The sequence below is a fragment of the Mercenaria mercenaria genome, chromosome 15, assembly GCF_021730395.1.
Source record: "Mercenaria mercenaria strain notata chromosome 15, MADL_Memer_1, whole genome shotgun sequence".
In the NCBI taxonomy this organism is placed as follows: Eukaryota; Metazoa; Mollusca; class Bivalvia; order Venerida; family Veneridae; genus Mercenaria; species Mercenaria mercenaria.
The window spans coordinates 68680827-68707435 of record NC_069375.1 but is presented as its reverse complement, the minus strand read 5'-3'; the positions used below and the strand labels follow the sequence as shown (position 1 = coordinate 68707435).

At 37.1% G+C, this 26609-nt stretch overlaps 1 protein-coding gene across 1 annotated transcript; it reads right to left on the bottom strand.

Moving 5' to 3' along the window:
- Nucleotides 1-621: 621 nt before the first annotated feature.
- Nucleotides 622-26067, bottom strand: LOC123529309 (sushi, von Willebrand factor type A, EGF and pentraxin domain-containing protein 1-like). The gene is made up of 20 exons (XM_053524309.1): nt 25971-26067; nt 25548-25715; nt 25213-25380; nt 24891-25058; nt 24569-24736; nt 24230-24397; nt 23900-24067; nt 23564-23731; nt 23241-23396; nt 20800-20955; nt 20122-20277; nt 17609-17764; nt 17270-17425; nt 16930-17085; nt 14699-14866; nt 12496-12663; nt 12160-12324; nt 10052-10222; nt 4031-4214; nt 622-985 (listed from the first exon to the last, which is right to left on the bottom strand). Exons 1-20 carry the CDS (start codon nt 26065-26067, stop codon nt 718-720), a joined length of 3333 nt encoding a protein of 1110 aa, XP_053380284.1. The 3' UTR covers nt 622-717.
- Between the last annotated feature and the right edge of the window lie 542 nt (nt 26068-26609).

Below are 26609 nucleotides of genomic sequence, written 5' to 3'. Positions count from 1 at the left end.
GCAGTTACTTGCAGAGAACAGGCTTGTACCTGTACAAAATCCAGGAACACTGGTTAGGTTAACTGCTCGTCGTTACATATATGAAATACTGTTGAAAAACGGCGTGAAACCCAAAACAAACAAACAAATTAAAGATGGTTCAGGCAGTCTTATGCACTGCAGGAAAAACTACATCACGTTTGAAACTAAGGTGAGATTGTAACTTGTTTACCATGCTGGACACGATTGATTCTGCCTTCGTGACCAGTGTAGACCAAGATCATCTTGCACATCAGTGCAGTGTGATCATGGTCTGCACTGTTCGCTATTCAGTCAGTAAATTTTCAGTAAACACCCCTTCAAATGATAAATGGTACTGCCCAAAATGGAAGATGGACCAGTCCATTATTGAAATTTAGCATGGAAAGGGTTAAACCTTACCCTGCTAAATTACTATATTGACCTTGTTCATTTTTCAATTGGACAGTACCATTTACTGTTAAAAGGAATGTTTACAGATGTGCAGGCTGATCATGATCTACTCTGGTCGCAAAGGCAGATTTATTCGTGTCCAGCATTACAAGGGTTAAATCAGAGACTAAAACAAATTTAGTGGACACACTGCTTTATTTGTACGTTTTCATCAATTATAAAACAATATGTATTCATAAACCATACGCTTGATAACTTACACAGACAAAGATATCACCATTAAAGAAAATACACACAGTTTTAAGACTAGGAGTAACACGAGATTCCAACATCCTTTCTATGGTTACAATTGTGTTCTCCAAGTTCATAGTATGAAGAAAAATAATAAGTCAAATATGTCGTTGTTGAGGTGGTATATTCACCAAAAGGCGTGAAAGTATACATAACATTAAAAGTCCAATACACATATCCACGGAAGCAGTCAATGAGGGAATTCACTGAATCGGTTCTGCAATAGACATTGTCCATCAAGATGGAGCCCCAGCCTTGCGTGAAAGAGGCTTCTTTGCCATCTCTGAAAAAAAAATGAAATCTACATATTTTTTAAAATTATACAATATACGTCTGTAAAGATCATACACATATTTAAACCGTTTGGTAAATAAACAATGCACTAGTTGAGAAATAAACATATTTTCTTTGCTTTGTTTGATACAAAATGATATCAATTAAATAATGCCATAGGCGTAGGAGCAGGGGGTGCCAGCGGGGGCCAGGCCACTAGCTAGGAGAGGTGGGGGGGGGGGGGGGCAAAGTATAGTTTGGCCCCCCGAATATTTTGAAAAAGAGATATAAATTGCAGTCTAATATAACATTTACTTAGCATCATATAATTCTTTTCAACCAGATTTCTGATTTGCATTTGGCCTTCCCTTGTATTCTGACTAAAAATATCTCTTTCCGTAGTGTGAGTACTGAAATCTGTACGCGCCACGCCAAGAATTGTTTACATTTTATAAAAATAATATATCATTGAGCGCAATCAACTACAGTTCCGGTTTGAGCGTCTGCAAAATCAATGTAGGCCTAACTATTAAGCCTGTTTACGCATGTAAACGTTATGTATTTTTTTTGTTTTTCATTGTCCATTCAAGGGAAATGACATTTCCAAAACTTTATACCACAATTAGACAAATGCAGTGCTAATTGATTGTATGTCCAGGGCTTCAACAGAAGAATGTAAAAAAATGGCACACTTAATTAGAACAATACATAATATGACTGATTAAGACCGTTCAGTGCCTAGTCGTATGTGTATCATCAGAATAACTCAATGATTGCTAAAACATAAAGGTTGGAGGGGTCTATGGCCCAATTAATCCCTGTACAAGGCTTTGAGTCTTTGTCACGAATAATGCACCGAGGATACCTTGCCGCTAACACCCCCCCCCCCCCTCCACAAACCGCCGGTCGAAAAGGTTTGCCCCACCCCCCAAAGTTAAACTCGCTCCTACGCCCATGAATGCGGATATGTAATTTTTACAAATGTTGCAATCAAATAAAAAATCAAACAAATCTTACTAAAAGACATGCTAAAAAATTTTAGAATTGCGAGAACGTATTCTTTTGTATACGGAAATTCACCACGGGAAAAGTCGCCATACGAAAACCGAGCGCTTACTTTTGGGATATTTGCAAACGATATCTGCACATTTATATGATGTACTGTGCTTAATGCGCTCATCAGATATGACTAATTTTCGAAAGTAAACCAGGTGTCATCTGTTATCATCAAGAATTTTTACGACAGTTAATTTATTTGAATATCTTTGAAATTATATAATGTAGTCACTTATTCATTATCGGTAAAGTGGCACAACTGATTGAGCGATCACGTTTTTGCACACGATATAATATACATAATTATAGGCGAAGGTTCAGATCATGGTTGTGATTTTTAGAATTTAAAATCAGATATTTTTAACAACCCTGTCAATGTTATCCTGAACAAGTTTTGCGTAAGGCCTAAAAATGATTGTTTGTTTCTGGTAAGATGCTCAAAAAAATTAGGGTAGGTAGGTCGGTATTTTTTTTTATTGATTTTTGTTTATTAAGTGAAATTTTCGGAAATTATTTTATGTCAAAAATGAATACAAACTAGAGATGCTTTTGAGAGAAGCGCATGTCTCCCACAACTGCCCCTATGAAAAATGACTAGTTTCTCTGGATGGTCTTGATGAATGGATTCAGTTAGATGGACCCCCTATGAAAAAATGACTAGTTTCTCTGGATGGTCTTGATGAATGGATTCAGTTAGACGGAGCCCCTATGAAAAATGACTAGTTTCTCTGGATGGTCTTGATGAATGGATGAGTGGATCCAATCAGTAATTCAAGGGCCATAATTCACAAGTGTCTGGGCCGATTTGGCTAGTTATCGAACTTGGCCGAGGTCTTATGGTCAAACACATTTTGTTCAAGTTTGGTGAAGATCTGATGAGAAATGTTCGACTTAAAGTGCGGACAAGCTTTGTGAGGGCATCAATAAGGCGCACACGCAGCGTGGTGGTAACTAGCTGAGTGTCTGTTATGTAATTTAACGTTCTGGATGTAGGTTCGAATCTGGCATTTTTCATTTCTCTTTTTATGTTGATATAAAACCTAAAAGCCAAAGAACACTTATGAGCAGCGATGTGCTACTATTGCTCTGGATGACATTGGCAAATAGCTAAAAACTGAGATTTTAAATTTAAAATTTTCCCGCCATCCAATTAGCAACCAGATACTAGTACAGTTATAGTTTAACTAGTTTAAACATTATATTAGCAGCCAGTTATTGTTACAGTTCAACTAGTTTAAACATTAAATTAGCAGCCAGATACAGTTATAGTTTAACTAGTTTAAACATCCCATTAGCAACCAGATACAGTTATAGTTTATCTAGTTTAAACAGTCAATTAGCAACCAGATATAGTTATAGTTTAACTAGTTTAAACATTCAATTAGCAACCAGATATTGTTATAGTTCAAATAGTTTAAACCAGATATAGTTTATCTACTTATGTTTATAGGCTTTATTTCACCTAAACGCACTGCAACAAGAAGAATCTTAAGTGAATTTATTTATTAGATCATTTAGTTGGAAAATACTTGTTGTTGCTTATAGTAATCTATTGTTTTACTTGTTTAACATTAAACAGGCTGTACATGTAGATCGATCATTTACTGAACTTCTTATCAATAATGTTATTGCTTTCCCTTTGTTGTGCTTTATTACTGCGAAACATAATTTCACCAGAATGTCAGTAAATCATCTATAACCTACACATACTATAGTACTAGGCGACACAATTAATATTAAATATAACATACAGTATTCATTTCTTTAAGAAAGTGTTTATGTAAACACTAAATGCTTAAATGATTTTGAAAGTCACGTACCATTCATAAAATGTACAAACATGAGTTATAATTTGAAAACTTTGCTGATATTGGAATCAATAGTAATTATAGAAGTGCACGAATTAATGAGCCTGTGTTGACAATGTCCGCATACCGTGACCTCAGGAAGGTTCTATCTTTAATTCTGAAAACAACAAAATTATGGAATATCAATTAACCTATATCCAAACATTCTACAAGTTACTTCAAAGTTGTAGTTTTCACGTTGCCAGTAGTCACTGCACACTGTTCCCCACTCGCCTTCAACGTAGACCTCTAAACGACCATTTGAACCAGAACCATCTCCGTCACAAAGTCGGTAACGGGTACCGTCCACGGTCACCTCATTTGGATTGTTGCAAACTAAAGAGTGAAGGAATATATATGTATGAGACAGATAAACAGACAGACAGACAGCCAGACAGACAGCCAGGCAGACAATGAGTACTAGTTCTACTGGTGATTACGCTTCCTTTTAAGATATGTATTTAACCAAAAATGTACTGCATGAACTCAAATAAGCTTCAACAATAAAATTCTGCATAGTAAGGATGACACAAAAACAAAACTATTGACTGCGAAATATGATTATTCCTTACCATACCTACATGCATTGATGAAATCTACTTATTCCTTACGGTACCAACATGTATTGACGAAATACACTTATTCCTTACGGTACCAACATGTATTCAGGAAATGCACTTACTCCTTACGATGCCAACATGTATTCAGGAAATACACTTATTCTTTACTGTACCAACATGTATTCAGGAAATACACTAATTCCTTACGGTACCAACATGTATTCAGGAAATACACTTATTCCTTACGATACCAACATGTATTGAGGAAATACACTAATTCCTTACGATACCAACATGTATTCAGGAAATACACTAATTCCTTACGGTACCAACATGCATTGAGGAAAGAGGCTTATTTCTTACGATACCAACATGTATTCAGGAAATACACTTATTCCTTACGATACCAACATGTATTCAGGAAATACACTAATTCTTTACGGTACCAACATGCATTGAGGAAAGAGGCTTATTTCTTACGATACCAACATGTATTCAGGAAATACACTTATTCCTTACGATACCAACATGTATTCAGGAAATACACTAATTCCTTATGGTACCAACATGTATTCAGGAAATACACTAATTCCTTACGATACCAACATGCATTAAGGAAATACACTAATTCCTTACGATACCAACATGTATTGAGGAAATACACTAATTCCTTACGGTACCAAAATGCATTGAGGAAAGAAGCTTATTTCTTACAGTGCCGACATGTATTTAGGAAATACACTAATTCCTTACTGTACCAACATGTATTCAGGAAATGCACTTACTCCTTACGATACCAACATGTATTCAGGAGTACACTTATTCCTTACTGTACCAACATGTATTCAGGAAATGCACTTACTCCTTACGATACCAACATGTATTCAGGAAATACACTTATTCGTTACAGTACCACCATGTATTCAGGAAATATACTTATTCCTTACGATACCAACAGGTATTCAGGAAATACACTTATTCCTTACTGTACCAACATGTATTCAGGAAATGCACTTACTCCTTACGATACCAACATGTATTCAGGAAATACACTTATTCTTTACTGTACCAACATGTATTCAGGAAATGCACTTACTCCTTACGATACCAACATGTATTAAGGAAATACACTAATTCCTTACTGTACCAACATGTATTAAGGAAATACACTAATTCCTTACGGTACCAACATGCATTAAGGAAATACACTAATTCCTTACGATACCAATATGTATTAAGGAAATACACTAATTCCTTACGGTACCAACATGTATTCAGGAAATACACTTATTCTTTACTGTACCAACATGTATTAAGTAAATACACTTATTCCTTACGATACCAACATGTATTAAGGAAATACACTAATTCCTTATGGTACCAACATATATTCAGGAAATGCACTTACTCCTTACGATACCAACATGTATTTAGGAAATACACTTATTCTTTACTGTACCAACATGTATTCAGGAAATACACTTATTCCTTACGATCCAAACATGTATTCAGGAAATACACTTATTCCTTACGATACCAACATGTATTAAGGAAATACACTAATTCCTTACGGTACCAACATGTTTTCAGGAAATACACTTATTCCTTACTGTACCAACATGTATTCAGGAAATACACTTATTCCTTACGATACCAACATGTATTCAGGAAATACACTTATTCCTTACGGTACCAACATGTATTAAGGAAATACACTAATTCCTTACGGTACCAACATGTTTTCAGGAAATACACTTATTCCTTACTGTACCAACATGTATTCAGGAAATACACTTATTCCTTACGATACCAACATGTATTCAGGAAATACACTTATTCCTTACGGTACCAACATGTATTAAGGAAATACACTAATTCCTAACGATACAACATGTATAGAGGAAATACACTTATTCCTTACAATACCAACATGTATTGTAAATATACATTTATTCCTTACGACATAACTTGGATAGAGGAAATATACTTATTCCTCACGGTACCAACATGCACTGAGGATATTCACTTATTCCTTATGATACCAAAATGTATTGTTTGGTTTAACGTCGCACCGACACAATTATAGGTCATATGGCGACTTTCCAGTTTTGGTGGTGGAGGAAGACCCAAGGTGCCCTTCCGTGCATAGTTTCATCACGAGCGGGCACCTGGGTAGAACCACCGACCTTCCGTAAGCCAGCTGGATGGCTTCCTCGCATGAAGAATTCAACGCCCCGAATGAGACTCGAACCCACATCGATGAGGGGCAGGTGATTTAAAGTCATCGACCTTAACCATTCTGCTTAACCACTCGGCCACGGAGGCCCCTTCCAAAATGTATTAAGGAAATACACTTATTCCTTAAAAACCATTTTTGCAACCATTTTATTATCGTGTTTTTCTTTTAAAGAAAAAAAATATTTGAAAGTAAAAATAGACGTTTATAAAGGCGTCGCTAATTACATATTCAAACTTACTGCGCGTTTCTTTATTAGGCTGGTGTGACGTCACTCTACTTGTTCATTCACTTTTCATTATGTATGGAAACGAATTTATTTTTAGATTGTGGGATAGTCTATTTTAAGCAGAGGTAGTGCGTTAAGTTCTTACACACACTAACGCACTTAAAAATTTGATAACAACTTTATATCTATTTATAAACCTTAACTATATTACATTTTTCATGGTGTTAGAAACATCGAAATAAAACTTGAAGATATATTAAAACTTTGACAGACATTAAAACGATGTCATTTTATGTCCCTAAATTATTATGGAATCCCGGTGCGACATGCTTTTTGCTATTTGCTATTAATTTGCGTTTTGCTATTTGCGTTTTGCTTTTTGCACCGGGATTCCATATTATGCAGTTATGTGCATGTTAGAAAATACTACACCCAAGAAGAGCTGTCCGTAAGACAGCGCGCTCGACTTTTCTCAGTGCTTGACTCTGAATAAAAGCTTTGCCAGTAAAAAAAGTCCAAGTTAAAAAGGGACATAACTCTGTCAAAATTCAAATCAGAGTTATGGGAATTGTGTCTCCTGGTGTAGACTTTGATAGTAAATAACTATTTTGAGTTTCGAGTCAAAAGCATTAATAGTAACAGAGATATTTGACTTTATCAAACATTTTAACATAAAAATCTAAGTTAAAAAGGGGCATAATTCTGTCAAAACCCAAATCAGAGTTATGGGGATTGTTTCTCCTAGTGTAGACTTTGATGGTAAATAAGTATTTTAAGTTTCAAATCAAAAGCTTTGATATTAACAAAGATATTTGACTTTATCAAAAACATTAACCAAAAATTCTAAGTTAGAAAGGAGCATAACTCTGTCAAAATTCAAACCAAAGTTATGGCAATTTTGTCTCCTGGTGTAGACTTTGATAGTAAATAACCATTTTGAGTTTCAAGTCAAAAGCTTTAATAGTAACAGAGATATTTGACTTTATCAAAAATTTTAACAAAAAATTCTAAGTTGAAAAGGGGCATAATTCTGTCAAAATTCAAAACAGAGTTACGGGGATTGGTTCTCCTGGTGTAGACTTTGATGGTAAAAAAGTATTTTAAGTTTCAAGTCAATAGCCTTGATAGTAACAGAGATAATTGACTTTATCAAAAACTTTAACCTAAATTCTATGTAAAAAAGGGGCATAATTCTGTCAAAATTCAATCAGAGTTATGGGGATTATTTCTCCTGGTGTAGACTTTGATAGTAAATAACTATTTTAAGTTTCAAGTCAATAGCTTTGATAGTAACACAAATATTTGACTTCATCAAATACATTAATCAACGGCGACGCCGACGCCGGGGCGAGTACAATAGCTCTACTTTTTCTTCGGAAAGTCGAACTAAAAACGCAAAAAGCAACACGCAAAAAACAAAAATCATGAAGCAAAACACAAAACACAAAGAGCAAAAAGCAAGAATCAAGACGCAAAAATACCAAAAAATCAAAACGCTAAAAGAATAAAACATACTGTATAGGGATTTCGTAAAATGCAGCCGATCTCACTGCTATAGAAATTCAAGATACTACCAATTATATATTTTTAAAGATGCTTTACGCTGATTTTTGTGTTGTTATACTTTCTCGTTTTGGGATCATGGAGTCCATTTAACATATGTGTAATAGAGTTCCGCTTAAGCCGGTGCTAGTGGGCGTGAGAGGTGTTGCATATTTCATTACATCTCATGAACAGACTCAATCAAACCGAGTCTGCTATTATTATTCTTGGTTGCATTCTTTCCTTCCAAAGGATCTTTTTACAGATTTTATTATTTATAGCTAAAGGCATATATTTTTAAAAAAGCAAACTAGCAAAAGACAATAGCAAAACACAAGAGGCAAAACATAAATGCAAAAAGCAAAACGCAGAAAGCAAATAGCAAATAGCAAACAGCAAAAAGCATGTCGCACCGGGATTCCATACTAAATTCAAGTAATGGAGTTTTCTCCAGGCATCTATTTTTAGATTTCCTTAGATTATTTAGGTTTTTTCTACGTTCTATTTTGGTTGTAACACACTAAATAGTTGTTGTTCTTTATTCTATATAAAACTGACCTAATTCCAATGACAGCAGCACACATCAGGACCCATTTTAAATTTCTGTAACCTACATTTTCTTGAAGAATGTCAGTACTAACTAAAAATCAAAAGAAAAGTGGGGGTCATGTTTGATGCAAGAAAAATAATTTCAGTCAAACACACAAACTGCAAAATCAGCTAAAAAATGAGACCTCAAGTTATACTGGTGGTGTATGATCTACGTTTCCATGAACAATTTTGTAATGTTGTTATTTCATTATGAAAATGCTACCTACATGTCAAGCATAGATCTGTCATGTGATTTTAGCAAAAAAAATTGCAAAGAAAATAAGGAAAATAGCTCTACAGAGCAAAAACACCGAGGAATATTTGTATCCGCCATTATGCGACTACCATTTTTTTTTTCCGCGCCATTTCTCTTTTTAGTGTCTGTATGCCTTTCAGGCCATTTGCGACTCATGATAAAAACCGTACCGCACGTACGTTTCTTCTATCTTACTGTGCTAAGTATATGTAATATTTATAAGAATTTTTTACTTTGGCATTCAGTTCACCATAATTTACTAAAACTTGATTACAAAATGCAAGTCTTTTCAACCTGATTAATGTTCATACATAATTTGGAGGTTTGCATATCGAAGATGTTGTATTTGTTACCTTTATATTTTATCTGATATTATGCCCCTCATTTTTTTTCAGAAAGTAAAATATCGTTATATTGTCGCTTCTTTATAAACCTAATGTTAAAGTTGACTGTCAAAATATGCAAACTCGTTATCAAAATTCAAGAGTAAAAACCGAGAGTTTATTCATAAAGAGTAGGGTATTTTTCACATTCTTTACTTCTTCTTTCTTTTAAGTTCCTCAGTTTCTTGTTACTTTTCATTATAATACCGCAATTTTGTTTGCAGTGTTCCTAACCAGTAGGAAGTCTTGTATTGCTCTGCAATATTTTCTATATTCTTTACAATAAGATTTTTCTCGAAAAGTACGATTAAAATTGAAAAAATAATACTTATTTCATTACACGTATTTTCAATTTGAAACACTATTTATTACTTACTTAGATCACATGTGACATGTGGTGTCCAAGAGCCTGATGATTCTTCGCAGGATATCGCTTCCGAGAATGTACTTGGACGATAACCGGCATCACACTTCACAGTTGCTGCTGTATTTGAATCACGTGTCACACCTCCGTTGCTTATTGTTGGAAGAGACGGCGCACAAAGGTCTGCTCAACAAAGAATGAATTTAAAATATATACTGATAACAAATCAGATTCAAATTACTATAAGTTTGACGTTGACGTTTGGAGGTAAGTATTTAACCTTTAGCCTGCTGGCGGCCAGTACTAGTGCAGTGGTTTTGCCTTTGCGACCAGTGCAGACCAAAATCTGCCTGTACATCTGTGCAGGCTTATCATGGTCTGCACTGTTCGCTGTTCAGTCAGTAAATTTTCAGTGAACACCCCTTTGAATAATAAATGGTACTTCCCAAATTGAATGATAGTCCAGTCCATTTTAAAAATTTAGCATGGTAAAGGGTAAGTATGTGACATGATAACAATAAAAGAGATATACTTATGACGAATACTAATTTAAAAGATATTTTACAGACATATTTTACACACGTTCGACGTCACTGTATAAAGAATAATCATTTTTAAACTACACCTGTTGGATGACTGAACTTGAGTAAAATGCCGGCAAAAAGATACAAAAGTCATGTAGTAGACGACCATGTAATAGAAAAAGTACATGTTGCTGCCGCTTAAAGGTTAATAGGCAAATGAACCAATTCACAGAATCTGATAGATATTGCCTTCTATGCTAATGTTTTTGCATATGGCCGCATGATAGTTATTCATCTCCATCTTTATTTCATACAAACAATTGCATCTTATTTCATAAAAACAATTGAATTTTGAGACCTCATTTTCAGTACTTCAGAAAATTTCAATAACATAAAAGCTATAAAAATATTGAGGTGTTTTATTAGATATGAGAAAAATAATCTGTTTTTTAAAAAGCAACACAACCATGAAAGCTGGTGTTGAATGATTACACATTACAGTATGTAGAAATTTTCGCAATGTATAAACCTAAAGTCTGGAAATTCATAACGGAATTGTTCTTAATATTGTACCGATACGTTAAGCAATAAAAATTGTGCCCGAAAAGTCACTATCACATTCTTACATGACTCATTTTTCCATACTTTTGGAACAAAAAAAAAACAAACTAAATTTTGAACCAATTCACATCATTTATTTGGAGAAAAAATGTCTAGAAGTAGTGGAAGGACCACAAGACATGCTGCTATTGTGAACATAATATTATTTCATACCTTGTTTCTCCTGCTTAAAGGTAAATGCCACAGTTTCCTATATGTATATAGGGGAAGAATTTTCCTACGGGCAGAATTTCTTTAAATTTCGTGTACTGACTGAGAAACAAGTTTAAAACGGAAATACGTAATAAAAATCAAAGGTACCCAAGCTTAATCTTGAATTATCTGCCCTTGAAAATCAGAAAATACAAAAAAAATCCAATATTCAAGGGCAGATGATTCAAAATCAAGGCAAGAGGACTGTGCATTTTAAGTTTCATTTCTGTTTCAGACTTCATTTGCAGTTAGTATACAAAGTTGAAAGAAATTCGGTCCATCGGAAAGACTAGGACTTGGCGGTATCATTTTGTTATGTTCATAGTTAAGGACATTTGCAACAGTCTCTATATTAACATGGGGCAAAATTTTTCTTACAGAAAGAATTTCTTCTTTGAAACCTTTTTACTGACAGAGAATCAAATCAAAAACAGAAAAAATGAAATAAAACAAACCATAGGAACCCAGCCTTGGTCAAGAATTATCTGCCCTTGAAAATCGGAAAATACTGAAAAATCTACATTTAATGGCAGGAAATTCAAGATCAAGCCTGGATACCTATGATTTTTGATACATATTGCCATTTTTAAACTTGATTCTCAGTCAGTACACAAACTTTAAAAAATTCTGACCGTAGGAAAATTTTTACCCTATATACATTTAGGCAACTGTGGCATTTACCCTTAAGCCTTTCATGATTTTGAATGGATATCGTTCAAATACATTTTCTTTGATTAAGACTTTATTCCAGAACGGCAAAAGAAAATCAAACTATTTTCGAACCTTTTAAACAGGTTGCTTTTTCCCATTCTCCGGATGCCTGGCATCTTATTCTTTCAGTACTGGGATTTATGAATCCATCATTACACGTTACAGTCGCTTCTGACTCGAAAGTAGTGGTTGTATAGTCAAACCTCACGGATCCGTCACCTTCTGGTGACCCACAGTCTGTAATTGTAAAACATAAACTTTGTACTAACTCTAAATCTACTTCTGCAATCTAAAATCAACTGCTACTACTGCTACTATATAATGAATGTGTTTCATTCTTGTTTGCTTTATTTATTTATAGTTCTACCGAAAGATTATCTGAATGTAGAAAACGAACATTATTTTAACCTTTTATTTTACATGTTGCTTCTTCCCATTTTCCGGATGCCTGACATGTAATTTTAGCAGGGATGGGATTTTCATATCCATCATTACACGATACAGTCGCTTCTGACTCGATTGTAGTGGCTGTATAGTCGAACCTCACGGATCCGTCACCTTTTGGCGACCCACAGTCTGTAATTGTAAAACATAAACTTTGTACTAACTCTAAATCTACTTCTGCAATCTAAAATCAACTGCTACTACTGCTACTATATAATGAATGTGTTTCGTTCTTGATTGCTTTATTATGTCTCCCCCCTCCCCCTCTGGGGGAGACATATTGTTTTTGCCCTGTCCGTCCGTCCGGCCGCCCGTCTGTCCGTACGTCACACTTCATTTCCGAGCAATAACTGGAGAACATTTGACCTAGAACCTTCAAACTAAATAGAGTTGTAGGGCTGCTGAAGTAGACGACCCCTATTGTTTTTGGGGTCACTCCGTAAAAGGTCAAGGTCACAGGGGCCTGAACATTGAAAACCATTTCCGATCAATAACTAGAGAACCACTTGACCCAGAATGTTGAAACTTCATAGGATGATTGGTCATGTAAAGTAGATGACCCCTATTGCTTTTGGGGTCACTCCGTTAAAGGTCAAGGTCACAGGGGCCTGAACATTGAAAACAATTTCCGGTCAGTAACTTGAGAACCACTCGACCCAGAATGTTGAAACTTCAAAAGATGATTGTTCATGCAGAGAAAATGACCCCTGTTGTTTTTGGGGTCACTCCGTTAAAGGTCAAGGTCACAGGGGCCTGAACATTGATAACAATTTCCGATTAATAACTTCAGAACCTCTTGATCCAGAATGTTGAAACTTCATAGGATGATTGAACATGCAGTGTAGATGGCCCCTGTTGATTTTGGGGTCAGTCTATTAAAGGTCAAGGTCACAGGGGCCTGGTAATGTAAAATCATTTCTGGAGAATAACTTGAGAACCACTTGACCTAGAATGTTGAAACTTAATAGATAATTGGACATGCAGAGAAGATGATCCCTATTTATTTTGAGGTCACTTGATCAAAGGTCAAGGTCACAGGAGCCTGAACATGGAAAACATTTTCCGATCAATAACTTGAGAACCACTTGACCCAGAATGTTGAAACTTCATAGGATGATTGAACATGCAGAGTAGATGATCCCTACTGATTTTGGGGTCAGTCTATTAAAGGTCAAGGTCATAGGGGCCTGGTCATGTAAAATCATTTCTGGAGAATAACCTGAGAACCACTTGACCTAGAATGTTAAAACTTAATAGGATGATTGGACATGCAGAGTAAATGACCCCTATTTATTTTGAGGTCACTTGATCAAAGGTCAAGGTCACAGGAGCCTGAACACGGAAAACAACTTCCGATCAATAACTTGAGAACCGCTTGACCCAGAATGTTGAAACTTCATAGGATGATTGAACATGCAGAGTAGATGATCCCTATTGATTTTGGGGTCAGTCTATTAAAGGTCAAGGTCACAGGGGCCTGGTTATGTAAAATCATTTCTGGAGAATAACTTGAGAACCACTTGACCTAGAATGTTGAAACTTAATAGGATGATTGGATATGCAGAGTAAATGATCCCTATTTATTTTGAGGTCACTTGATCAAAGGTCAAGGTCACAGGAGCCTGAACATGGAAAACAATTTCCGATCAATAAATTGAGAACCACTTGACCCAGAATGTTGAAACTTCATAGGATGATTGAACATGCAGAGTAGATGATCCCTATTGGTTTTGGGGTCAGTCTATTAAAGGTCAAGGTCACAGGGGCCTGGTCATGTAAAATCATTTCTGGAGAATAACTTGAGAACCACTTGACCTAGAATGTTGAAACTTAATAGGATGATTAGACATGCAGAGTAGATGACCCCTATTTGTTTTGAGGTCACTTGTTCAAAGGTCAAGGTCACAGGAGCTGGAACAAAAACTTGAGAACCACTAGGCCAATAGTGTTGAAATTTAGCGGGATGACTGGACATGCCAAGTAGATGATCCCTATTGCAGCCAACCATCAGTGTCTCTTTGACTTTCGCTCCTGACCCCTATTGACTTCTTGCCTATAGGTCTTTGCATTGGGGGAGACAAGTGCTTTTTTACAAAAGCAATTTCTAGTTTATTTATAGTTCTACCGAAAGATTATCAGAATATAGAAAACGAACATAATTTTTAACCTATTATTGTACAGGTTGCTTCTTCCCATTTTCCGGATGCCTGGCATGTAATTCTGGCAGGGATGGGATTTTCATATCCATCATTACACGATACAGTCGCTTCTGACTCGAAGATAGTGGCTGTATAGTCGAACCTCACGGATCCGTCACTTTTTGGCGACCCACAGTCTGTAATTGTAAAACATAAACTTTGTACTAACTCTAAATCTACTTCTGCAATCTAAAATCAACTGCTAATACTGCTACTATATAATGAATGTGTTTCGTTCTTGATTGCTTTATTATGTCTCCCCCCTCCCCCTCTGGGGGAGACATATTGTTTTTGCCCTGTCCGTCCGTCCGTCCTTCCGTCCGTCCGGCCGCCCGTCTGTCCGTACGTCACACTTCATTTCCGAGCAATAACTGGAGAACATTTGACCTAGAACCTTCAAACTAAACAGAGTTGTAGGGCTGCTGAAGTAGACGACCCCTATTGTTTTTGGGGTCACTCCGTAAAAGGTCAAGGTCACAGGGGCCTGAACATTGAAAACCATTTCCGATCAATAACTAAAGAACCACTTGACCCAGAATGTTGAAACTTCATAGGATGATTGGACATGTAAAGTAGATGACCCCTATTGCTTTTGGGGTCACTCCGTTAAAGGTCAAGGTCACAGGGGCCTGAACATTGAAAACAATTTCCGGTCAGTAACTTGAGAACCACTCGACCCAGAATGTTGAAACTTCAAAAGATGATTGTTCATGCAGAGAAAATAACCCCTGTTGTTTTTGGGGTCACTCCGTTAAAGGTCAAGGTCACAGGGGCCTGAACATTGATAACAATTTCCGATTAATAACTTCAGAACCTCTTGATCCAGAATGTTGAACCTTCATAGGATGATTGAACATGCAGTGTAGATGACCCCTGTTGATTTTGGGGTCAGTCTATTAAAGGTCAAGGTCACAGGGGCCTGGTAATGTAAAATCATTTCTGGAGAATAACTTGAGAACCACTTGACCTAGAATGTTGAAACTTAATAGATAATTGGACATGCAGAGAAGATGATCCCTATTTATTTTGAGGTCACTTGATCAAAGGTCAAGGTCACAGGAGCCTGAACATGGAAAACAATTTCTGATCAATAACTTGAGAACCACTTGACCCAGAATGTTGAAACTTCATAGGATGATTGAACATGCAGAGTAGATGATCCCTACTGATTTTGGGGTCAGTCTATTAAAGGTCAAGGTCATAGGGGCCTGGTCATGTAAAATCATTTCTGGAGAATAACCGGAGAACCACTTGACCTAGAATGTTGAAACTTAATAGGATGATTGGACATGCAGAGTAAATGACCCCTATTTATTTTGAGGTCACTTGATCAAAGGTCAAGGTCACAGGAGCCTGAACACGGAAAACAATTTCCGATCAATAACTTGACAACCGCTTGACCCAGAATGTTGAAACTTCATAGGATGATTGAACATGCAGAGTAGATGATCCCTATTGATTTTGGGGTCAGTCTATTAAAGGTCAAGGTCACAGGGGCCTGGTTATGTAAAATCATTTCTGGAGAATAACTTGAGAACCACTTGACCTAGAATGTTGAAACTTAATAGGATGATTGGATATGCAGAGTAAATGATTCCTATTTATTTTGAGGTCACTTGATCAAAGGTCAAGGTCACAGGAGCCTTAACATGGAAAACAATTTCCGATCAATAAATTGAGAACCACTTGCCCCAGAATGTTGAAACTTCATAGGATGATTGAACATGCAGAGTAGATGATCCCTATTGGTTTTGGGGTCAGTCTATTAAAGGTCAAGGTCACAGGGGCCTGGTCATGTAAAATCATTTCTGGAGAATAACTTGAGAACCTCTTGACCTAGAATGTTGAAACTTAATAGGATGATTAGACATGCAGAGTAGATGACCCCTATTTATTTTGAGGTCACTTGTTCAAAGGTCAAGGTCACAGGAGCTGGAACAAAAACTTGAGAACCACTAGGCCAATAGTGTTGAAATTTAGCGGGATGACTGGACATGCCAAGTAGATGATCCCTATTGCAGCCAACCATCAGTGTCTCTTTGACTTTCGCTCCTGACCCCTATTGACTTCTTGCCTATAGGTCTTTGCATTGGGGGAGACAAGTGCTTTTTTACAAAAGCAATTTCTAGTTTATTTATAGTTCTACCGAAAGATTATCAGAATATAGAAAACGAACATAATTTTTAACCTATTCTTGTACAGGTTGCTTCTTCCCATTTTCCGGATGCCTGGCATGTAATTCTGGCAGGGATGGGATTTTCATATCCATCATTACACGATACAGTCGCTTCTGACTCGAAGATAGTGGCTGTATAGTCGAACCTCACGGATCCGTCACTTTTTGGCGACCCACAGTCTGTAATTGTAAAACATAAACTTTGTACTAACTCTAAATCTACTTCTGCAATCTAAAATCAACTGCTACTACTGCTACCATATAATGAATGTGTTTCGTTCTTGATTGCTTTATTTATTTATAGTTCTACCGAAGGATTATCAGAATATAGAAAACGAACATAATTTTTAACCTATTATTGTACAGGTTGCTTCTTCCCATTTTCCGGATGCCTGACATGTAATTTTAGCAGGGATGGGATTTTCATATCCATCATTACACGATACAGTCGCTTCTGACTCGAACGTAGTGGTTGTATAGTCAAACCTCACGGATCCGTCACCTTCTGGTGACCCACAGTCTGTAATTGTAAAACATAAACTTTGTACTAACTCTAAATCTACTTCTGCAATCTAAAATCAACTGCTACTACTGCTACTATATAATGAATGTGTTTCATTCTTGTTTGCTTTATTTATTTATAGTTCTACCGAAAGATTATCTGAATGTAGAAAACGAACATTATTTTAACCTTTTATTTTACATGTTGCTTCTTCCCATTTTCCGGATGCCTGACATGTAATTTTAGCAGGGATGGGATTTTCATATCCATCATTACACGATACAGTCGCTTCTGACTCGAACGTAGTGGCTGTATAGTCGAACCTCACGGATCCGTCACCTTTTGGCGACCCACAGTCTGTAATTGTAAAACATAAACTTTGTACTAACTCTAAATCTACTTCTGCAATCTAAAATCAACTGCTACTACTGCTACTATATAATGAATGTGTTTCGTTCTTGATTGCTTTATTATGTCTCCCCCCTCCCCCTCTGGGGGAGACATATTTTTTTTGCCCTGTCCGTCCGTCCGTCCTTCCGTCCGTCCGGCCGCCCGTCTGTCCGTACGTCACACTTCATTTCCGAGCAATAACTGGAGAACATTTGACCTAGAACCTTCAAACTAAATAGAGTTGTAGGGCTGCTGAAGTAGACGACCCCTATTGTTTTTGGGGTCACTCCGTAAAAGGTCAAGGTCACAGGGGCCTGAACATTGAAAACCATTTCCGATCAATAACTAGAGAACCACTTGACCCAGAATGTTGAAACTTCATAGGATGATTGGTCATGTAAAGTAGATGACCCCTATTGCTTTTGGGGTCACTCCGTTAAAGGTCAAGGTCACAGGGGCCTGAACATTGAAAACAATTTCCGGTCAGTAACTTGAGAACCACTCGACCCAGAATGTTGAAACTTCAAAAGATGATTGTTCATGCAGAGTAAATGACCCCTGTTGTTTTTGGGGTCACTCCGTTAAAGGTCAAGGTCACAGGGGCCTGAACATTGATAACAATTTCCGATTAATAACTTCAGAACCTCTTGATCCAGAATGTTGAAACTTCATAGGATGATTGCACATGCAGTGTAGATGACCCTGTTGATTTTGGGGTCAGTCTATTAAAGGTCAAGGTCACAGGGGCCTGGTAATGTAAAATCATTTCTGGAGAATAACTTGAGAACCACTTGACCTAGAATGTTGAAACTTAATAGATAATTGGACATGCAGAGAAGATGATCCCTATTTATTTTGAGGTCACTTGATCAAAGGTCAAGGTCACAGGAGCCTGAACATGGAAAACAATTTCCGATCAATAACTTGAGAACCACTTGACCCAGAATGTTGAAACTTCATAGGATGATTGAACATGCAGAGTAGATGATCCCTACTGATTTTGGGGACAGTCTATTAAAGGTCAAGGTCACAGGGGCCTGGTCATGTAAAATCATTTCTGGAGAATAACCTGAGAACCACTTGACCTAGAATGTTAAAACTTAACAGGATGATTGGACATGCAGAGTAAATGACCCCTATTTATTTTGAGGTCACTTGATCAAAGGTCAAGGTCACAGGAGCCTGAACACGGAAAACAACTTCCGATCAATAACTTGAGAACCGCTTGACCCAGAATGTTGAAACTTCATAGGATGATTGAACATGCAGAGTAGATGATCCCTACTGATTTTGGGGTCAGTCTATTAAAGGTCAAGGTCATAGGGGCCTGGTCATGTAAAATCATTTCTGGAGAATAACCTGAGAACCACTTGACCTAGAATGTTAAAACTTAACAGGATGATTGGACATGCAGAGTAAATGATCCCTATTTATTTTGAGGTCACTTGATCAAAGGTCAAGGTCACAGGAGCCTGAACACGGAAAACAACTTCCGATCAATAACTTGAGAACCGCTTGACCCAGACTGTTGAAACTTCATAGGATGATTGAACATGCAGAGTAGATCATCCCTACTGATTTTGGGGTCAGTCTATTAAAGGTCAAGGTCACAGGGGCCTGGTTATGTAAAATCATTTCTGGAGAATAACTTGAGAACCACTTGACCTAGAATGTTGAAACTTAATAGGATGATTGGATATGCAGAGTAAATGATCCCTATTTATTTTGAGGTCACTTGATCAAAGGTCAAGGTCACAGGAGCCTGAACATGGAAAACAATTTCCGATCAATAAATTGAGAACCACTTGACCCAGAATGTTGAAACTTCATAGGATGATTGAACATGCAGAGTAGATGATCCCTATTGGTTTTGGGGTCAGTCTATTAAAGGTCAAGGTCACAGGGGCCTGGTCATGTAAAATCATTTCTGGAGAATAACTTGAGAACCACTTGACCTAGAATGTTGAAACTTAATAGGATGATTAGACATGCAGAGTAGAGTAGATGACCCCTATTTATTTTGAGGTCACTTGTTCAAAGGTCAAGGTCACAGGAGCTGGAACAAAAACTTGAGAACCACTAGGCCAATAGTGTTGAAATTTAGCGGGATGACTGGACATGCCAAGTAGATGATCCCTATTGCAGCCAACCATCAGTGTCTCTTTGACTTTCGCTCCTGACCCCTATTGACTTCTTGCCTATAGGACATTGCATTGGGGGAGACAAGTGCTTTTTTACAAAAGCAATTTCTAGTTTATTTATAGTTCTACCGAAAGATTATCAGAATATAGAAAACGAACATAATTTTTAACCTATTATTGTACAGGTTGCTTCTTCCCATTTTCCGGATGCCTGGCATGTAATTTTAGCAGGGATGGGATTTTCATATCCATCATTACACGTTACAGTCGCTTCTGACTCGAACGTAGTGGTTGTATAGTCGAACCTCACGGATCCGTCACCTTTTGGCGACCCACAGTCTGTAATTGTAAAACATAAACTTTCTGCTAACTCTAAATTTACTTCTGCAATCTAAAATCGACTGCTACTACTGCTACTACATAATGAATGTGTTTCGTTCTTGTTTGCTTTATTTATTTATAGTTTTACCGAAAGATTATCCGAATGTCGAAAACGAACATTATTTTAACCTTTTATTTTACAGATTGCTTCTTCCCATTTTCCGGATGCCTGGCATGTAATTTTAGCAGGGATGGGATTTTCATATCCATCATTACACGTTACAGTCGCTTCTGACTCGAACGTAGTGGCTGTATAGTCGAACCTCACGGATCCGTCACCTTTTGGCGACCCACAGTCTGTAATTGTAAAACATAAACTTTCTGCTAACTCTAAATTTACTTCTGCAATCTAAAATCAACTGCTACTACTGCTACTACATAATGAATGTGTTTCGTTCTTGTTTGCTTTATTTATTTATAGTTTTACCGAAAGATTATCCGAATGTCGAAAACGAACATTATTTTAACCTTTTATTTTACAGATTGCTTCTTCCCATTTTCCGGATGCCTGGCATGTAATTTTAGCAGGGATGGGATTTTCATATCCATCATTACACGATACAGACGCTTCTGACTCGAACGTAGTGGCTGTATAGTCGAACCTCACAGACCCGTCACCTTTTGGCGACCCACAGTCTGTAATTGTAAAACATAAACTTTGTACTAACTCTAAATCTACTTCTGCAATCTAAAGTCAACTGCTACTACTGCTACTATATAATGAATGTGTTTCGTTCTTGATTGCTTTATTATGTCTCAGCCCGCCCCCCCCCCCCCCCCCTGGGGGAGACATATTGTTTTTGTCCTGTCCGTCCGTCCGTACGTCACACTTAATTTCCGAGCAATAACTGGAGAACCATTTGACCTAGAACATTGAAACTTCATAGGGTTGTAGGGCTGCTGGAGTAGACGAACCCTATTGTTTTAAGAATCACTCCGTCTAAGGTCAAGGTCACAGGGGCCTGAACATTGAAAACCATTTCCGATCAATAACTAGAGAAGCACTTGATCCAGAATGTTGAAACTTCACAGGATGATTGATCGTGAAGAGTAGATGACCCCTATTGAATTTGGAGTCACTCCGTCAAAGGTCAAGGTCACAGGGGCCTGAATATTGAAAACAATTTCTGGTCAGTAACTAGAGAACCACTTGACCCAGAATGTTGAAACTTCAAAGGATGATTGGTCATGAAGAGTAGATGACCCCTATTGTTTTCGGGGTCACTCCGCCAAAGGTCAAGGTCACAGGGGCCTGAACATTGAAAACCATTTCCGATCAATAAGAACCACTTGACCCAGAATGTTGAAACTTCATAGGATGATTGGCCATGTAAGGTAGATAACCCCTGTTGTTTTTGGGGTCACTCCGTTAAAGGTCAAGGTCACAGGGGCCTGAAAATTGAAAACCATTTCCGGTTAGTAACTTGAGAACCACTCGACCCAGAATGTTGAAACTTCAATGGATGATTGATCATGCAGAGTAAATGACCCCTATTGTTTTTGGAGTCACTCATTTAAAGGTCAAGGTCACAGGGGCCTGAACATTGATAACAATTTCCGATCAATAACTTTAGAACCTCTTAATCCAGAATGTTGAAACTTCACAGGATGATTGATCATGCAGTCTAGATGACCCCTATCGATTTTGGGATCACTCTGTTAAAGATCAAGGTCACAGGGGCCTGGTAATGTAAAATCATTTCTGGAGAATAACTTGAGAACCTCTTGACCTAGAATGTTGAAACTTAATAGGATGATTGAACATGCAGAGTAGATGCTCCCTATTGATTTTGAGGTCACTTGATCAAAGGTCAAGGTCACAGGAGCCTGAACATGGAAAACAATTTCCGATCAATAACTTGAGAACCACTTGACCCAGAATGTTGAATCTTCATAGGATGATTGAACATGCAGAGTAGATGCTCCCTATTTATTTTGAGGTCACTTGATCAAAGGTCAAGGTCACAGGAGCCTGAACATGGAAAACAATTTCCGATCAATAACTTGAGAACCACTTGACCCAGAATGTTGAATCTTCATAGGATGATTGAACATGCAGAGTAGATGATCCCTATTGATTTTGGGGTCAGTCATTTAAAGGTCAAGGTCACAGGGGTCTGAACATTGATAACCATTTCCGATCTATAACTTCAGAACCTCTTTGCTCAGAATGTTGAAACTTAACAGGATGATTGAGCATGCAGTGTAGATGACCCCTGTTGATTTTGGGGTCACTCTGTTAAAGATCAGGGTCACAGGGGCCTGGTCATGTAAAATCATTTCTGGAGAATAACCTGAGAACCACTTGACCTAGAATGTTGAAACTTAATAGGATGATTGGACATGCAGAGTAAATGCTCCCTATTTATTTTGAGGTCACTTGACCAAAGGTCAAGGTCACAGGAGCCTGAATATGGAAAACAATTTCCGATTAATAACTTGAGAACCACTTGACCCAGAATGTTGAAACTTCATAAGATGATTGAACATGCAGAGTAGATGATCCCTATTGATCTTGGGGTCTGTCTATTAAAGGTCAAGGTCACAGGGGCCTGGTCATGTAAAATCATTTCTGGAGAATAACTTGAGAACCACTTGACCTAGAATGTTGAAACATGACAGGATGATTGGACATGCAGAGTAGATGACCCCTATTTATTTTGAGGTCACTTGATCAAAGGTCAAGATCACAGGAGCCTGAGCGGGATGACTGGACATGCCAAGTAGATGATCCCTATTGCAGCCAACCATCAGTGTCTCTTTGACTTTCGCTCCTGACCCCTATTGACTTCTTGCCTATAGGACATTGCATTGGGGGAGACATGTGCTTTTTTACAAAAGCAATTTCTAGTTTATTTATAGTTCTACCGATAGATTATTAGAATATAGAAAACGAACATAATTTTAACCTATTATTGTACAGGTTGCTTCTTCCCATTTTCCGGATGCCTGGCATGTAATTCTAGCAGGGATGGGATTTTTATATCCATCATTACACGTTACATTCGCTTCTGACTCGAACGTAGTGGTTGTATAGTCGAACCTCACGGATCCGTCACCTTCTGGTGACCCACAGTCTGTAATTGTAAAACATAAAGTTTGTACTACCTCTAAATCTACTTCTGCAATCTACAAGAAACTGCTGATCATAATGAATGTGTTTCGTTCTTGATTGCTTTATTTACCAATATTTGTAGTTCTACTGAAAGATTATCAAAATATAGAAAACAAACATTATTTTTACCTTTTATTGTACAGGTTGCTTCTTCCCATTTTCCGGATGCCTGGCATGTAACTCTAGCAGGGATTGGATTTTCATATCCATCATTACACGTTACATTCGCTTCTGACTCGAACGTAGTGGTTGTATAGTCGAACCTCACGAATCCGTTACCTTCTGGTGACCCACAGTCTGTAATTGTAAAACATAAACTTTGTGCTAACTCTAAATCTACTTCTGCAATCTAAAATCAACTGCTACTACTGCTACTTTATGATAAGTGTGTTTCGTTCTTCTTTGCTTTATTTATAGTTCTACCGAAATATTATCAGAATGTAGAAAACGAACATTATTTTTAACCTTTTATTGTACATTTTGCTTCTTCCCATTTTCCGGATGCCTGGCATGTAATTCTAGGAGGGGTGGGATTTTCATATCCATCATTACACGTTACAGTCGCTTCTGACTCGAACGTAGTGGTTGAAAAGTTAAACCTCACAGATCCGTCACCTTCTGGTGGCCCACAGTCTGTAATTGTAAACATAAATTTTGTACTAACTCTAAATCTACTTCTGCAGTCTAAATGGAACTGTTAAAATATAATGAATGTGTTTCGTTCTTAATTGCTTTATTTATTTTATAGTTCTACCGAAAGATTATCAGAATGTAGAAAACAAACATTATTTTAACCTTTTATTTTACAGGTTGCTTCTTCCCATTTTCCGGATGCCTGGCATGTAATTTTAGCCGGGATGGGATTTTCATACCCAGCTTTACACGATATAGAGGCTTCTGAATCGAACGTAGTGGTTGTATAGTCGAACCTCACGGATCCGTCACCTTCTGGTGGCCCACAGTCTGTAAGTTTAAAACATAAACTTTGTACTAACTCTAAATCTTCTTTTGCAATCTAAAATCAACTGCTACTACTGCTACTACATAATGAATGTGTTTCGTTCTTCTTTGCTTTATTTATTTAGAGTTCTACCGGAAGATTATCTGAATGTAGAAAACAAACATTATTTTAACCTTTTATTTTACAGGTTGCTTCTTCCCATTTTCCGGATGCCCGGCATGTAATTCTAGCAGGGATGGGATTTTTATATCCATCTTTACACGATACAGACGCTTCTGACTCGAACGTAGTGGTTGCATAGTCGAACCTCACGGATCCGTCACCTTTTGGTGACCCACAGTCTGTAATTGTAAAACATAAACTTTGTACTGACTCTAAATCTACTTCTGCAATCTAAAATGAACTGCTACTACTACTTCTATGTAATAAATGTATTATCTATTTAGAGTTCTACCGAAAGATTATCAGAATGTAGAAAACAAAGATAATTTTAACCTTTAATTTTACAGGTTGCTTCTTCCCATTTTCCGGATGCCTGGCATGTAATTTTAGCAGGGATTGGATTTTTATATCCAGCATTACACAATACAGTCGCTTCTGACTCGAACGTAGTGGCTGTATAGTCGAACCTCACGGATCCGTCACCTTTTGGTGACCCACAGTCTGTAATTGTAAAGCAAAAACTTTGTACTAACTCTAAATCTACTTCTGCAATCTAAAATGAACTGCTACTACTACTTCTATGTAATGAATGTATTATCTATTTAGAGTTCTACCGAAAGATTATCAGAATGTTGAAAACGAACATTATTTTAACCTTTTATTTTACAGGTTGCTTCTTCCCATTTTCCGGATGCCCGGCATGTAATTCTAGCAGGGATGGGATTTTCATATCCATCATTACACGATACAGTCGCTTCTGACTCGAACGTAGTTGTTGTATAGTCGAACCTCACGGATCCGTCAACTTCTGGTGACCCACAGTCTGTAATTGTAAAACATAAACTTTGTACTAACTCTAAATCTACTTCTGCAATCTACAAGAAACTGCTAATCATAATGAATGTGTTTCGTTCTTGATTGCTTTATTTACCAGTATTTGTAGTTCTACTGAAAGATTATCAAAATATAGAAAACAAACATTATTTTTACCTTTTATGGTACAGGTTGCTTCTTCCCATTTTCCGGATGCCTGGCATGTAACTCTAGCAGGGATTGGATTTTCATATCCATCATTACACGTTACATTCGCTTCTGACTCGAACGTAGTGGTTGTATAGTCGAACCTCACGAATCCGTTACCTTCTGGTGACCCACAGTCTGTAATTGTAAAACATAAACTTTGTGCTAACTCTAAATCTACTTCTGCAATCTAAAATCAACTGCTACTACTGCTACTATATGATAAGTGTGTTTCGTTCTTCTTTGCTTTATTTATAGTTCTACCGAAATATTATCAGAATGTAGAAAACGAACATTATTTTTAACCTTTTATTGTACATTTTGCTTCTTCCCATTTTCCGGATGCCTGGCATGTAATTCTAGTAGGGGTGGGATTTTCATATCCCACCTTACACGTTACAGTCGCTTCTGACTCGAACGTAGTGGTTGAAAAGTTAAACCTCACAGATCCGTCACCTTCTGGTGGCCCACAGTCTGTAATTGTAAACATAAATTTTGTACTAACTCTAAATCTACTTCTGCAGTCTAAATGGAACTGTTAAAATATAATGAATGTGTTTCGTTCTTAATTGCTTTATTTATTTTATAGTTCTACCGAAAGATTATCAGAATGTAGAAAACAAACATTATTTTAACCTTTTATTTTACAGGTTGCTTCTTCCCATTTTCCGGATGCCTGGCATGTAATTTTAGCCGGGATGGGATTTTCATAACCAGCTTTACACGATATAGAGGCTTCTGAATCGAACGTAGTGGTTGTATAGTCGAACCTCACGGATCCGTCACCTTCTGGTGGCCCACAGTCTGTAAGTTTAAAACATAAACTTTGTACTAACTCTAAATCTTCTTTTGTAATCTAAAATCAACTGCTACTACTGCTACTACATAATGAATGTGTTTCGTTCTTCTTTGCTTTATTTATTTAGAGTTCTACCGGAAGATTATCTGAATGTAGAAAACAAACATTATTTTAACCTTTTATTTTACAGGTTGCTTCTTCCCATTTTCCGGATGCCCGGCATGTAATTCTAG